The 16280-nt window shown below is 39.3% G+C and overlaps 1 protein-coding gene and 1 pseudogene across 2 annotated transcripts in view; both read right to left on the bottom strand.

The window, feature by feature from the left end:
* CYB5A (cytochrome b5 type A) overlaps positions 1-14093 on the bottom strand; it is a 43053-nt gene extending 28960 nt beyond the window's left edge. Inside the window, exon 1 of one of the 2 annotated variants that reach the window (XM_077135239.1) lies at positions 13848-14093. In XM_077135239.1, the coding sequence (XP_076991354.1) occupies positions 13848-13976 (129 nt within the window). In that variant the 5' untranslated portion in view covers positions 13977-14093. The remainder of the gene's footprint in view (positions 1-13847) is intronic. The other variant, XM_077135238.1, reaches the window with a different exon arrangement.
* LOC143662729 (importin subunit alpha-1 pseudogene) lies at positions 4595-11068 on the bottom strand (annotated as a pseudogene).
* Positions 14094-16280: the final 2187 nt, after the last annotated feature.

Genomic DNA, 16280 nt, shown 5'->3' with positions numbered 1-16280 from the left:
GCCACTGGAACACAGCTCTACAGTTTCAGGTACTTTCCTCCAGTCACTCCAATATACCATAAACTAAAAAGGGGATATCTATAAAATGCGTTAAGAATAACCTCCAAGATAACCTCTCAACTCTGTAGAAATCTCTCAGCCACTGACATTTTATTTTATCTCATTTCTCTCTTCCCACTTTTGGTCAAGAAGGCTTTCCCAAACCCTTGATCCCAGGTCCCATCTCATCCCAGGATTTCTGTCCCACATCGCCAGGGATGTTGTCACCCCTTGGAATCATGTACCATGTAGAAGGGGAGGACAGTGAGTTCACTCGCTGTGTCAGCTTAGAAAGAAAAGCCACATCTGAGCAACAAAAGAGGTGACTTTCGGGGCTAATTTTATTGCTATGATTTTAATCTGCCTTTTTTTAGTGGCTATGATGGTGACCATCTTTTCATGTATTTATTTACCATCCATACATTTATTTGGATTGCTTGTTTTCTTAGTGTGACTTTGGAGAGTTCTTTATATATTCTGGATATAAGTAAAAGATTTGGTTTCTAAATGTTTTCTCCCAGTCAGTGGCTTATCTTTTCATTTTCTTAACAGGGTCTTCTGGAAAACAAAAATTTTTAATTTTTATGAAATCTAATTTTTTTCTTACATGGACCCTGCTTTCATTGCTCGTCATGTTTAAGAATCCTTCACCTAATCCTAAGTCTGTTCAAAAGGTTTTATATTTTACAATCAGATCTATGATCCATTTTGAGTTAATTTGCATATAAGGCCAGAGGTTTAGGTCAAGGCCACTGTGCAGGTTTGAAACTGGCATGTACCCCAGAAAAGCCATGTTCTTTTAATCCTAATCCAATTTTGTGGGGGCAGACCCACTGTTTGGGTGGAACCTTTTAATTAGGTTGTTTCCATGAGATGTGCCCCACCCAACTGTGGGTGGGATGTTTTGATTAGATGGGTCTTAGTTTACTGGCGTCCTTAAAAGAACCAACATGCAGAGGAGAAAACTGAAAGCAAGATATAGACATATAGAGATGAAATCCAGAGTTTGCCCTGGAGAAGCTCAAATTAGGGCCCACAGACGTTTAGAGCGTAAGCCACTAGAATGAGAAGCTGCAAACATCAAATTGGGAGCAAGGACCAGCTGATGCCAGCCATGTGCCTTCCCAGCTGACAGAGATGTTCCAGATACTGGCTGCCTTTCCTCCAAAAAGGGATCCTCTTTTTGGTACCTTAATTTTGACATATTCACAGCCTGAGAATTGTAACTTTAACTTAATAAATCCCCTTTATAAAAGTCAATTCATTTCTGGTATATTGCATTCTGGCAGCACTAGCAAATCAAAGCAGTTAGTTTTTGACTACTGATGTTCAGTTGTTATCAGACCCATTTGCTAAAAAGGCATTTATTCCTTCACTGAACTACTTTTGCATTTTAGTCAAAAATCAGTTGGGCTTATTTGTGTAGATCTATTTCAGAGTTCTCTAATTTTATTACATTGATCTCTGTTTACGTATCTATTCCTCTGCCAGTACAAAACCATCTTAATTACTTTATCACTATAGCTATATTGTAAATTCTAAAATTGGGTACTGTGATTAGCCACTGACATATTTAAAGAGAAAAGTGACATGATCTGACTTACATTTATATAAGGTCACACGATTTTGGTGAGAATACACTGTAAGGGGCAAGGGAGACTAAGACGATGGTGGCTCAGACCAGGGTAGAGTGTTAGCAGTAGTAGTGATAAAATTTTGTCAGATTTTAACTACACTACAAAAGTTGAACCAACAGAATGAAGGTAGTGTGAGAGAAAGAGGAGTTGAGTATGACCCCAGGGTTGGGCCTGAGCAACAGAATGGATGGATGGGGCTGCCATTAACTGGAATGAGGAATAATAAGGGTAGGCAGAGTGGGGCAGAATTTGGGAGAAAAGATTAGAGGTTTAGGTTTCATAGGGGCTAAGAAGCCTATTGGATATCTAAATGGAGATGTCAAGCAGACTACTAGATATAAGAATCCAATGTCAAGAAGGTCTAATTGGCCTGGAGATAAAAATTTAGGGGTCATCAGCAAATTTAAAGCCAAGACAATGGATAAGAAGGCCCAAGGAAAGGGTAAGGCCAAGGACACTTGAATCCTGAGATCAGAAGGGAAAAATCAGAAGATCAGACTGAGAAGGAACGGAGGGAGGAGGGAACAGGGAGAGTATAGCACCTGAAAGTTAAATGAAAAAAGTGTTTCCAAGAGATGTGATCATCTATGGCACATTCTCTTGATAAATCAAATAAAATGAGAACTGACAAGTTCTATCATTGGTAACCATAACAACAGCACTTTGGTAAACTGGGGAGGGGTGGGGGGGGTGACAACCTGACTGGAGTGGGCTTAAAAGAAGAATGGAGTAGCTGATCTGGAGATAGCAGGCTTAACAACCCTTTTAAAGGGTTTTACTGCAAAGGAGGGACATAAAAATGTGTGTGTGTGTCAGAAAAAGATAAGCAAAACAAGTAAGCAAACAGGTACTTTCAGATATTGATAAAAGTGCTAGCAGGGAAGTAAGAGAGGATAATGTGACAGAGAATGACAGGAGGCTAAGGGGTAGCCTGGATGTGGTGAGGGAGAAGTTACCATTACAAACTGATGTAAGAGAGGCAGGTGGAGGCCAGATTCAATAGGGCTTTTTAAAGCAAGTCAGGATTTTATTCTAAGCACATTAGGAAGCCACCGAAAGGAATTAAGGAGAGAAACATCAATCTACTTCCATAAGGAGTATTTCTTAATGTAACAATAACATATTACTCAGACTGAAAACTGATAAAACAATAATCAATTTGATGAAACACTGAGTGCTTACTCTACAGTGGCATCAGGACAGTTCCTGGACACAGAAGGAAAACTGACAGGATGAGACGGGAAAGATATTTCAATGACCCCCAGCCACAGAATGGTAGAAAGGTAGCAGGAAAGGCTTCTACAGATGTAACAGCAGCATAAATAAAGGAGGGAAATCCTCTTCCTAAGGGATGTCCCGAAGGAGACATTTTGCCAGTGGAATTGACATCTGTACGGAAATGCACACAGACAAGGACCAGAAGTGGAGGGCACTGCTAGCAGAGAAGACAAGCACATGTGTACCGGGTGTCCAGGGCCCCTCAGTGAGGGCTGTGGACAGGAGTGCAGGCAGGTGATGAGGGAAGCCACTGAGGAATTTTGAAGAGGAGTAACCTCACCAGAATTCCATTTAGGGTCATCATTTGGGAGTAGTTATTTAAGAGGCCCTTTCCAAAACAACAGCAACACTTAATCATTTTGTACATCCTTAAAATAGAGTTCTGACACATAAACAATAACTTTCCTAAACAAAACAGCATTGATTCCTAAGACCATGCCACACATGTTCCAGTTAGGAACAAATCCAGAGGCTATGAAGACTCCATCAGAACTCTGCTTATTCCAAACCTCCTCTAGGAGATGCTGGAAAAAGCACATTTTTGCCCTTTTACCATTCAAAGATTTTCTTTTTGTTCAAGCATTTCCATTTTCAATGTCCCTGTTTTCTTCCTAATTTGACAACTCCCTGATATGAAAACTAAGAAATTCACAAGGCAAAAATTAACAGCTATGTACTAATGGGAGGACTTTTTTTGTTTTAAAGCTATTCTAGTTATCCCCATTTAGTCATCTTCAGAACCCCTTAGGTCTCTGCATTATATCTGGAAAGTAAAGGCCAGTAACCTATTTAGCACATAAGATCTTGGGCTGTGGAGGATTTAGATCCTGGCCTTGTGCCTTAGCGGACCAAAGCTACATTTGTCTTACCTCAGAGGGGTGATTGGTGAATTAAAAGTTCAATTGCAAACAAAGTTTTTATGCCTGGAAAGTCCTCAGTATACTTTCTAGCAAACACTGACTGTTAAACAATATTCCACAAATGCCTACTTGCTACTATATTATTATTAACTCACTGAGGATTTATCCTAGGGGAGGAAATATCAATCTTATTCATTTTAACACTTTTTGCTAAAGATGGAAAGTGGTGGAAAACAGGCTGGATCAAGGTTGTATCCTGGCCAACTGGCTTTGGTTTTGCAAAGCCTGGTGAACAGCTCTGGTACTAATAAATAATAGAGGAACTAGGAGAGTAACAAGCTAGATACTAGTACACTAAGGCCCTCAAAGCAAAAGAGCATAAGTTCAAATTCAAACGGGTGCCGTTCACAGTAAGTCGGGCAGGGCAAAAGTGTCCCGAATGCACCTAGAGGCAGCAAATGCTATCTGCTCTCAAATCTTCTCCACATTAGGGTGGATTCCGATACCACCCTTCTAGATATGTACTTATTGGCTTGTCTCCAGACATACTGGATAGATGAAATCTATCTATCATTATATCTCCATCAAATCAAAAAGTCATACCCACAATTGGGCATGCCACATTTCCATGGAGATAATTTAATCAAAAGTTCCCACCCTATAATCTGAATCAGGATTAAAAGAAGAAATGCATTGAGAGAAGAGGTTTCATACAGTATGTACAGTTTGGAACTTTTCAAGTATAGCTTTGTGTACAAAATGTTATGTAAAAAATCACATTTAAAAGGAGTACTTAGTAGAAGACAAACATACCAAACATAGTACCCAAACAACTTTAAACCTCGGCTGTACAATCTGAAAGTTAAAAGTCCCAGGAATACCAACCATTTGAACTTGAAATGTACAGCCTTCAGAGATAGTTTCTGGCACAACTTTCTGATCTTCTTCTTTCTCTCCAGAGAAATACTTCTCAATCAAGCTTATTGAAACCTTGAACACAGACTCATTTTCATGGTCTTGTAGAGCTTCAATTTTGTTCAAGCCTCCAAATTCTTCAACCATTATACTAAGTTTCTCAGTTTCACCTAGTTTCTCAGCAGCCTGAAAGAGATCTGAAATGGCATCTAGAATAACCAGAATAATTTTGGTATCTTTCACAGTTAAAAAGTTCATCAGTAGTTCCATTATGCCACAATGGACAAGATATACAATCTGTTCAACTGTTCCACCAACCGTATAGTTGATCACAACCCTTTGTGTTTTAAAGTCTGCCTTAGAAAGCATGTTAATGAGGAATGGGACTAATCCATGATTCATTTACTTGCTGTATCTGGTCCCAACGGCCAGAAGTGTGTGATGTTTGACACTGTCCATGCAGCTTCCTTCTGAATACTAGTTTTGGGGTTAGTTAGCAGGTTAGGAAAGACAGCAAGTGCTTCTGCATCTATTACAAACTGAATTTGTTCACCTGTTCCAGTGGCAATATTTTCTATGGCTCTTAGTGCAGGAGTCACAATTGGCAATTCATTAGGCCCAAAAAAGCTTCACAAGCTGGGGTACAACTCCAGTTTTTGCAATCCATTCATTTGGACCATCAGTAAGATAGGAAATGGCCCAGCAGGCATCTGCTAATACTTCCGGAACATCATGATGCAGGAGGCACACTAAAGTAGAAAAATTTGCTCAACAGTATCTAATGGGGGTAAAGGATTCTTGTTTTGACAAAGGTTGGAAAGTGTCCAGGTAAGATTATGTAAGTAACCACATGCTAAAGATGACATATCAGGAACTGCAATTAGAGCCAACAGAGGATCAAGTGCACCATATTTGATAACGAAGTCCAGAAAAGATGAACCACTACCTGCAATGTTTCTTAGAGCCCATACGGCTTGTTCATTGATGTGATCATGGGGAGATTCCAACAGAGAAATGAATGCTGGGATACCACCTCCATCTACCACAGCCTTGGTCTGTTCTGATGTCCCAGAAGCAATGCTAGTGAGTGCCCAAGCAGATTCAAGTTGAATGGGAGTACAATCAGTTCTGCCCAAGAAGGACACAAATTTTGAAATCAAACCAGTCTGGATTATGTTGTCTATGGGGGGCTTTTTTCCCTAAAAAGCAGTTTCCTAGCAGCCTGAGTGGCTTGGAGCTGGCTTTCCAAACTGTTGCTATTCATGCCTTTGACAATGTCATCAACAGACCAATTTACAGCGCCCTGGTTATTAAGGTTTTTCTGCAGTGAAGAAGTAGCATCATCAGGAAAGAGCTGACATTTTTCCTTTTCAGCATCTGGTCATCCTTCTTAGCTTTTCTCAGCTACACATTATCTCCTATAAGCCACTGTCACCTCACTTCAGTACAGCCTTTCCCCTTGTTCTTGAATCTGTTAATGCACGCAGCTGGTAAATTAGCATTCTCATTGGTGGACACGGTTGCGAGACAAAGGAAGAAAGCTCAGGAGCAGGCTCTGATTTCTTCAGGAGAAGATACCAGCTCACAGACTGCGGATCTACAGCACTTGAAATGTCCACCATGGCTCAGTCAGAAGATTCTGTCAAGGTTGTATTTTTAAAAGCTCCAGAAAAGGGATGACATTCCATTATGCATAGCACATACTGCTGAAAATTTACATTTCAAGTGAATATTTGTAATTCAATTATTTTCATCCACAGGATAACACTGTAATTCCTGAGATTTGTTCCCACTAAACAAATGTTGTGAGTACCACGTAACAAAAAAAAGCGTTATGACATTTCATTAGCATGCTTTAATTTAATCAAAAATACTGATTCAAATACCTCAATTTACAGAGAACTTTGTACTTTTCCAAGTGTTTTGATACACATTATTTCTCCCAATCTTCACAAGTATGAGGGAGATCCAGGTGGCAGGACATTTCCCATTTAAGAACAAGGAAAGTGATTCAGACTGCAGTTTTCCTAACCCCAATCCAACATTTCCCATGAATGTCTAATGGAACCAAGGTCACTTAGACTCTATGATAATTCATTGAATTAATTAAATTAAAGAGTTCTTTTCTTCTTTTGTTATTTTCAAATAACAGACATCCACATTAAGTAGATATTAATGCATCATTTATTCCTTGGAGGACCCAAGCCGGTCTACACAACCTGTTTTCTCTCCCTTAGTGACGATATTTATCCACCTTAACGATAAATAAATAGCAAAAGTTATTCCAGGGGAGGAGAGGCTGTTACTATTTCAAAACAAAGCAGTCTCAAGAGTACTTTTGGAACCTCTCAAAAAGTAGCAATGTATTACAAGAATCACTGCGTAAAAATGCATACAGTGGCCCTTTATGTGAACACAAGTTCATATTTCCCATGTAGTCCTAGGAGACCCAGCCTGCCACCTGTGTACCAAGAGGCCTGAGAAACTTTTACGACAAAGGATTTTTCTAAATTTTCTTCCTACAGATTTCATATTTTCTAAGTTTTATTTACTAAACTACATACATCAAATAATAATGCTCTCATTTTATATTCATCAAAGGTATGTTGGCCACTGCAGCTTTTTATTAGCATCAGATTCCTTCAGATTCCTAGTACTATCAAATTTCCTTCAAAAAAGTAAAGAAAGGCATTTCATATGTTAGCCCAAAATATCACAGCCCCGTTAACAATAACGGTTATGTCACTTTATATCTTTCAGAATTAAGGAAAGTAAGTATCAAACACCCATACACTGAGGTCTCTAGGGAAGGAGTCACTGATTTATGCCGTAAAGGCAACCAAGCTCAATGGAAAATAACAAAAATTACATTCCTACAACAAAACCTGCTATAAAGAACAAATTTTAAGACTCCATAAGCAAAATTAAGCCAGGAGCTAAATGTTTTTTTATAAGGCAGAACACTGTTAAATACTAAGAGGCAGAACCCCAGGACCTTCTTTTAGAAACAAATTTCTACTTTTATAAGGGAACAGGTGGACACGACAAAAAAAAAAACACTGTTTTATCAAAACAGCAGGATATACATTCTTCTCAAATGCTCAAGGATCATTCTCCAAGATAAACCACATGCTGGGTTTCAATAAATTTTAAAAGAATGAAATTTACAAAGCACTGACGAAGAAAAAAGAAACATGCAAATAAAATTAAAAATAAGAGAGTGGTATTACTACTGACCCACAGAAATAAAAAATCATCATAAGAGGATACTATTACTATAAGCCAACAACAGCTTACATAAAATGAACAATTTCCTATAAACACATGAACAACCTACACTGACTCGAGAAGAAACAGAGTACTTCAATGAACCAATCACATGAAAAGAGACTGAATCAGTCATCAAAAACCTCCAAACAAAGAAAAGCTCAGGATCAGATGGCTTCACAGGTGAATTCTATGAACCATTCCAAGAATAAATATCAATCTTGAGGGAACACTACATAACTTATTCTATGTAGCCAACATTATTCTAATATCAAAGCTAGGTAAAGATACTAAAAGAAAAGAAAATGACAGACCAATCTCTCTAATGAATATTGATGTAAACATCCTCAGCAAAATATTTGCAAATCAAATTCAACAGCATATTAAAAGAATTATACATCCTGATCAAGTGAGTTTTATCCCAGGACACAAGGTGGTTCAACACAAGAAAATCAATTAATATAATATACCAGTAACCAATCAAAGAGGGAAAACCACATGATCATCTCTATGACACAGAAAAGGCATTTGACAAAATTCAGCATCACTTCTCCTTTTTTATCCTTTTTTTTTTTCATGGGCAAGCACTGGGAGTCGAACCTGGATCTCTGGCATGGCATGTGAGAACTCTGCCACTGCGCCACCATTGTCTGCCTCCAGCATCATTTCTTGATACACTTAGAAAGATAGAGATAGAAGGAAACTTCCTCGACATGATCAAAGGCATATAGGACAACCCCAGAGCTAACATCATACTCAGTGGAGAAAGACTGAAAGCTTTCCAAGATCAAGAACAAGACAAGGATGTGCGCTGTCACCACTATTATTCAATAGGGTGACAGAAGTTCCAGCTAGAGCAGTCAGGCAAAAAAAGAAACAAAAGGCATTTGACTGGAAAGGATGAAGTAAAACTTTCACTATTTGTGGATGATATGATCCTATAAGTCCTGAAAAACCTACAACAAAGCAACTTGAGCTAATAAACAAGTTCAGCAAAGTGGCAGGATATAAGATCAACATGCAAAAATCAATATTGCTTCTACACAGCAGTAATGAGCAAACTGAAAAGAAAAATCAAGAAAAAAAATCCATTTACAGTTCCATTTACAACGGCAACTAAATCTCTATTTAGGAATAAATTTAACCAAGGAGGTAAAGAACCTGTACATAGAAAACTCCAACACACTGCTAAAAGAAATCAAAGAAGACCTAAATAAATGGAGGGACATTTCATGTTCATGGATTGGAAGACGAAATACCATATAGATGTCAAGATTACCCAAACCGATTTACATATTCAATGCAATCCCAATCAAAATTCCACGAGCCCACTTTGCAGAAATGGAAAACCAGTCATCAAATTCATATGAAAGGATGGGGGCCCTGAATACCCAAACCAAGAAGCATAAAGTTAAAGGATGCACACTTCCTCACTTTAAAGCATACTACAAAGCACAAATGGTCGAAACAACATAAAGATAGATATACTGACAATGGAACAGAATTGAGAGTTCAGAAATAGACCTTACAACAGTTTTTGACAAGGCTGCCAAGTTTACTCAACTGGGACAGCAAAGTCTCTTCAACAAATGGTGCTGGGAAAACCGAATATCCATATCCGAAAGAATGAAAGAGAATCCCTAATTCACACCTTATACAAAAATTAACTCAAAATGGACCAAATATCTAAACATAAGACCCAGCACCATAAAACTCCTAAAAGAAAATGTAGGAAAGCGTCTTCAAGATTTCGTGGTAGGCCATGGTATCTTAGACTTTACACTCAAAGTATAATTAACAAAAGACAAAAGAGCTAAATGGGACCTCCTCAAAAATGAATACTTTTGTTCTTCAAAAGACTTTATCAAGAACATGAAAAGGCAACCTATTCAATGGGAGAAAATATTTGGAAACCACTATTTGTTAAAAGTTTAACATCCAAAACATATAAAGAATCCTATCATTCAACAAAACTCAAAACAGCAAATAACCCAATTTTAAAATGGGTAAAAGACTTGAATAGGCCTTTTCCCAAAGAGGAATTTGTATTTCCCAAAATACAAATGGCTAAAAAGCACATCTTAAAAAATGCCCATCTACACTAGCTGTTACGGAACTGCAAATCAAAGCCACCCTGAGATAGCACTTTGCACCTACTAGAATGACCACTAAAAACACCACAAGTGTTTAAGAGGATGTGGAGAAACAGGAATACTTCTTCACTCCTGGTGGGAATGCAGAGAGCTGCGTTGGAAGACTATCTGACGGCTCCTCAGGAAGCTAAGTATAGAATTGCCTTATGATCTGGCAATCCCTCTACTAGCTATATATTCAGAAGAACTGAAAGCAAGGATGGGAATAGACATTTGCACACTGATGGAAAACAACCTGTGTCCATCAACTTATGGATGGACAAACAAAATGTGGTATATATACACAATGGAACATTATTATTCAGAAATAAGTAGAAATGAAGACCTGATGCAATATGTATAAATCTTGAGGACATTATATTGAGTTAAATAAATCAAACAAAAAAGACAAATATTATATGATCTCACAAAATATGAACAATTATAATGAGCAAACTCATGGAGTTAATATCTAGAATACAGGTTACCAGGAGATAGAATGAGGGGTAGAGAATCAGAAGCTTAAGATTAATTTGTGCAGAATTTTTAATAAGGCTGATTGTAAATGTTTGGACAAAGAAAAAGGTGTGGTAGTATATTATTGTGAGTGTAATTAAAAGCACTGAATTGTGGGTATGGTTGTGGTTTAGGGGAAGTTTAGGGTCATTTATGTCACCAGAAGGAAAGTTAAAGGATGAAACATGGACTTGTACAATGCAATAAATCCTGCCGTGGACAAAGTACTTAGCAGTATGAAAGAGTAATGTTCTTCCATGAATTAGAACAAATATGTGTCACTATTATAAGGTGCTAATAATAGGGCTGTATATAGGAAAAAATACACCTAATGCAAACTATGGACTATAGTTAGTAAGAATAATTTAGGTCGGGCTATCACAGCTCAGCAGGCAGAGTTCTCACGCACCATGCTGGAGACCATGGTTCGTTTCTCCGTGCTTGTCCGTGCAAAAAAAAAAAGTAATAATAATTTAATATTCTTTCATCAGTTATAACAAAGGTACCACACCAATACTAAGCATCAACAATTAGGGACAGATAAGGGGTATGGAATGTTTCTCCATATGAATGAAAATGCTCTCAAATTGATTGTGGTGATGAATGCACAAATGCACAACTCTGATTATAATGAAAGCACTGATTGTACACTTTGGATGGACTGTATGGTGTGTGAATAAAACTGTTTTAAAAAAAAAAGAACTTGCTCCAAAATGTTAAAAGGTTGTGAAAGTTGGGAAGGGGAGGGGGTGATGGAGTTCTCTATTTAGGATTTGTATTATTTTTTGTTACTACCCTGTAAGTTTGAAAGTATTCTAAAATAAAAAGTTAAAAAAACAAAAAACATCCTGCTTTGTGAAAATTTTCAGGAGGATATCTTTTTCACAATTTAAACATCTACTGACTTGAACTAATTACAATAGTTAATATAACTGCCACTAATTATGATACTTTCTTCTCTCCTTCCACAGCTCTTTTTAAACTGAATAAATGCTGTTGTTGAATCAAATAACTGTCCCTCAATGTTTTATAAGCATTAGACCTGCTAATAATATATTCTGATTATGATGAAACTCAATTTCACAAACATAAATTCAAAAACTAGTATTCAGGATATAAAAATAATAATAATAAAGCTCATAATCCTAAAGGTAAGTACCAGATAATAACCAAACACCTACGCTATTTAAACTGCTTTTAATAATGAGCCAGCTTCTCTCAGGTTTCTATCCCTCCTCCTGAACAAGACAACTTCAGAGGGCCATTATTTCAGGAAGAAAAAGCACATGCTGACAACAACTTAGAAAGTTGAACATTTGGTCTTGATTGGAAGGATGTAAATTTTACTACACACTCTTTGTTTCAACATCAACTGTCAGATTCACACCTTTACCTAAAAACTCCTATTTAGCACATACCTACAGGCAAGAGACCCTACAGAAAGAAAGCTACTACCCAATCTCACTCCCCCTCCCGACTTTTGTAGAAGTTTATAAGTAATAGCTAGCTTTTACTGTGCACAGACGACAGGTCTGCTATTGTGTTATGTGCTTAACAAGCAATATTTTGTTTATGCCTTATAATAACCCTGTGAAATAGGCACTATTATCATCCCCTCATTTTAAAAATAATCTGAGGCACAGAGACAGTCTAAGTAGGAGATTTTGGATTTACAGCCTTCAAAATCATGAGCCAACAAATGCTTGTTTTTTAAGGCAATTCATTTTGTGGTATTTGTCATAGGAAGCCTGGCAAGCTAAGATATATGGTAAATCTTCAGTGAAAAATGAGGGACCTAGGAAGAAGTAAAACTGTCTAGGGGCATATCCTGCCAAAGACCTCTGAATCGGAGTACATTTATTTAAGCTGTAACTCAAATGAGCACAGGAAGCCACCCGTGGAGAATCTCAGACCAGCAAGTGTGTGAAAACTGGAGGTGGAGGTCCATCAACAGGGCACTGCATTAAACAAGAGATGATCACAGAGAGTGAAATTAAAAAAAAAAAAATGGAAACAAAAAAAAGTCTAAACATGCTGACTCCTGATGTACTGAGGCTACAGCACAGAATCAATGCTGTCCTTAGGCTGCCTTGCTTTTCCTAAACTATCATCAAACAAGCTAGGAGGACACTCAGGCAAGCCAAGTAAAATTACAGAGAGAATAAAACTAGTTCTCATAAGGCCCAAAGAAAACAGTGCAGAGGATGAAAAACCCCATTTTGGGAGGAGGTATAAGGTAAACTGGAATGGGCTTGGAAAAAAAAAAAAGAAAAACAATGCAAATACTTCATAATATAATATATCCTATTTTTTAAAAAATGCTTCTTTTTTACAAACGTGACTACACAAAACACACACTATATCCTAAAATCCCAGAATTACATATGCCATGTGTGGGGGAGTGACAAATAGACATTCAGGATCAGTTAGGTCTGATGTTATTCATGGTTGTTATTTCAAGAAACTCTAATACGAAATAAACGCTTCAGTTGCACAAGGGTATGTGAGAAGGAAATACGCCGACTTTCTTCGGACTGAGTCAGAAGAGCACAAGGGAACCAGGCAAGTCAGATATGATTTCTTACTACAAACCACTCGTAACTCAAACCACTTGTTTTTTCTGGCACTCCACCAAATGACATTTAAGGGTAAAATGCCTTATCAACAAACATTAACCCCAACCTTTTTTAAAAGTAATTTTAGTTTTGTTTTTAACATTTTCTGCAAAGCAGGAGTCCCTTGATGTAAATTATGGCCCAGACTAAAACCAGGCTTCTATTTTGGTCCTTTTCCCCAAACTACGTAAATGATTGCGACCCCTACACGCTCTCATTAACTGTGCGGAGAAAAGGAGGTGAATTAGTGTGGGCTTAAGGTTTATAATTCAAACTCCCGTAAAGTGGCAAAACACATCTAGAAAAGCCCCTTCAGTTTACAGCAAAAATAATCTAATGCAAATAATCTTATCAAAAGAATGCTTCCTTTTTGTTAATCAAAGTTCTTGCACAACCAGCAAGACCAAGTGCCTCTCGCAGAGGCAAAATCTCCGGTCCTCCTACTTGGTCCCAGCCGCCCACCGTCTAGGGGACTCCCAAGCACTCTCCGCCGCGCGGTGGCAAGTCTCCCGCAGGGCGTGCAGCCCCCGCCGTGGCAGCCTCCAGAAGCCCCCGGGACCCCCGCCCACCCGGCCAGCCCCGCCTCACCTCCTCCAGAAACTTGGTCAGGTCGTACACCTTGTGGTGCAGGATGATCCAGGTGCTCTTGCTGTGGTTGTGCTTCTGGATCTCCTCCAGGGTGTAGTACTTCACGACCCCGTCCGACGGCTCCGCCATCTCTGCACAATACGTGCCTCAGAAGTCGAGCGCGCACACAGCGGCCTCCAGGAACACACAGCACCTCTCACCCGCTCCGCCGGGGACTTGACCAGACGGGCCTGGCCCCGCCTACAATCAGTGAGCCGGCACCGCGCAGGGGCGCGGCCCGGATGAAGCTTCTGCCGATTGGCTCATAGTCTTGTCACTCGAAGCAGCCCCGCCCAGGCCGGCGCCCCTGTCCAGCGCGCGGACTGCTGATTGGCTGGGGCAGATGCTCTTCAGAATCACGCGGTAGGATGGACGGGCTCGCCGTCGGGCGGGTCCGCACGGAGGCTGCGCAGACGCGGTGCACGGAGGTGAGGAAAAGGCGTGGCGGCCGCGCGCTCGCGGGGGCTGCTCGCAGTCAAACCTGACACACACGCGGCGTTAATTTGTACCGAAGGGCAGACAGGCTTCAAGTCCCAGGAAATGGACGCAGTGGGTAAACTGATAGCATACGCGTAAATATCTAAACACTTCTGTACTAAAAGTACAGAGTACCTTTTAAGAAAACAGTTTCGTAACTATAAAACAAATAAATGTGTTGCCCAAAATAACATTAAACTTTTTCTAGCTGTAATTTTGCTTGTCCGTACCCCGCTCGAAATATGGATTACCTAGTTCTCACAGAACACGAAACTCCAGGAAATGGTAAGTCTTTTTTAATAAAAAGCAAAGATTTCCTAATTATTCCTGTCCCTCCGAAGTAGCTCCTCCGCGGTGGGCTTACCAGTCAAGCACTTGAGTAGTTGATCCCGTCTCAGCGGCTGCTGTTGGAGGAAAATCAGACCCGTCTCCATTGTTTCCCTTAGCTACTGGCAGCACTTGGAGCCTGGAAGAGGACCTCGCCAGCGGGGCCCTCCGCTTCCCCTCTTGACATGTCACTTACAAAGAATTACAAGTGTTAGAAACAGGAAAAATTAAAAAGTAATTTCATATTTTGTTATCAAGGCCCTTTCCAGCAATGGTAGTGGTAGTAAAAGGAACCACATGATACGCTATGTAACGTTCTCATACATCTTGGGTGCTGTGAATGCTAGTTCCCTTCCTTCCCTGCTTACCTCCTCCATAGGGATGTGGCCATCGAGGAAAAAAAACATCTTCCTGGGCATTCCAAATACTTAATTTTTCTTTCTCATTTTCATGTCAAGCAAACATTTGCAAGTGTAACAATCTGTTATTCAGTTATCCTAAGGACGAAGTGTAAACAAGAAAAGAAGGTAAATTGTCTCATATTTCAGTTGTGCTTCATATAGAATATATTAATGTTTGACAACACATCAATCAACAAAATATAATGCTGAAGTAATTTCTAAGAAAGCTCCACACTTTTTTTACCTTTTTATTTTTAAATAGTTCACAGTAAGTTGCAGAGATAGTAGAGGTCCTGTGTATTCTTTACCTAGCTCTCCCTAGTAGTATTTATCTAACTATGGTACAATATTGAAACCAGGAATTTGACATTGGTACAAAGTGTGGTCTTAATTCAAAGTCATTTTATCACTCTTAGATTTGTGTGAGCAGCAATGCAATAAAGATACAGAACTGTTCCCTCACTGCAAAGATCTACCTGTGGCTACCCCACAATAGTCACACTACCCTTTCCCCTCACCTTCCTTGACCCCTGCTTTCCAAGTCTATACTTTTGCCATTTTGAGAATCTTATATAAATGAAATTGTATAGTATATGACCTTTTGAGATCAGCTGTGTTCACTTGGCAGAATCTCCCTGACATCCAACCAAGTTCTTGTGTGTATCTGAGCATTATCAGCAATACTGGGTGTATGGATGTACCACTTTTTAGCCATTCACTTATTCAGGGGCATTGTGGTAGTTTTTCTTTTTCGGTTATTACAATAAAGCTGTTATGAATAACTGTATACAAGTTTCTGTGTGAACAAAAGATTTTATTCTTCTAGGTGTAACTGCTGGGTCATAATGTGTTCTAGTTTGCTAGCTGCTGGAATGCAACACACCAGAGATGGATTGGCTTTTAATAAAAGGGGATTTATTTTGTTAGTTCTTCAGAGGGAAGGCAGCTAACTTTCCACTGAGGCTCTTTCTTACGTGGAAGGCACAGGATGGTCTCTGCTAGTTTTCTCTCCAGGCCCTTGGGTTCCAACAACTTTGCCCGGGGTGATTTCTTTCGCCATCTCCAAAGGCCTGGGCTGAGCTGCAAGTGCTGAGATGAGGAATGCGAAGCTGCTTAGCAGTGCTACCTTGCAATCTCTCATTTAAGCACCAGCTAATTAAGTCAAATGTCACTCATTGCAGCAGACACG

The sequence above is a fragment of the Tamandua tetradactyla genome, chromosome 18 (genome assembly GCF_023851605.1).
Source record: "Tamandua tetradactyla isolate mTamTet1 chromosome 18, mTamTet1.pri, whole genome shotgun sequence".
NCBI classification, from domain to species: Eukaryota; Metazoa; Chordata; class Mammalia; order Pilosa; family Myrmecophagidae; genus Tamandua; species Tamandua tetradactyla.
Note: the sequence above shows the minus strand (reverse complement) of the source record. Positions and strands in the feature narration are given on the sequence as shown.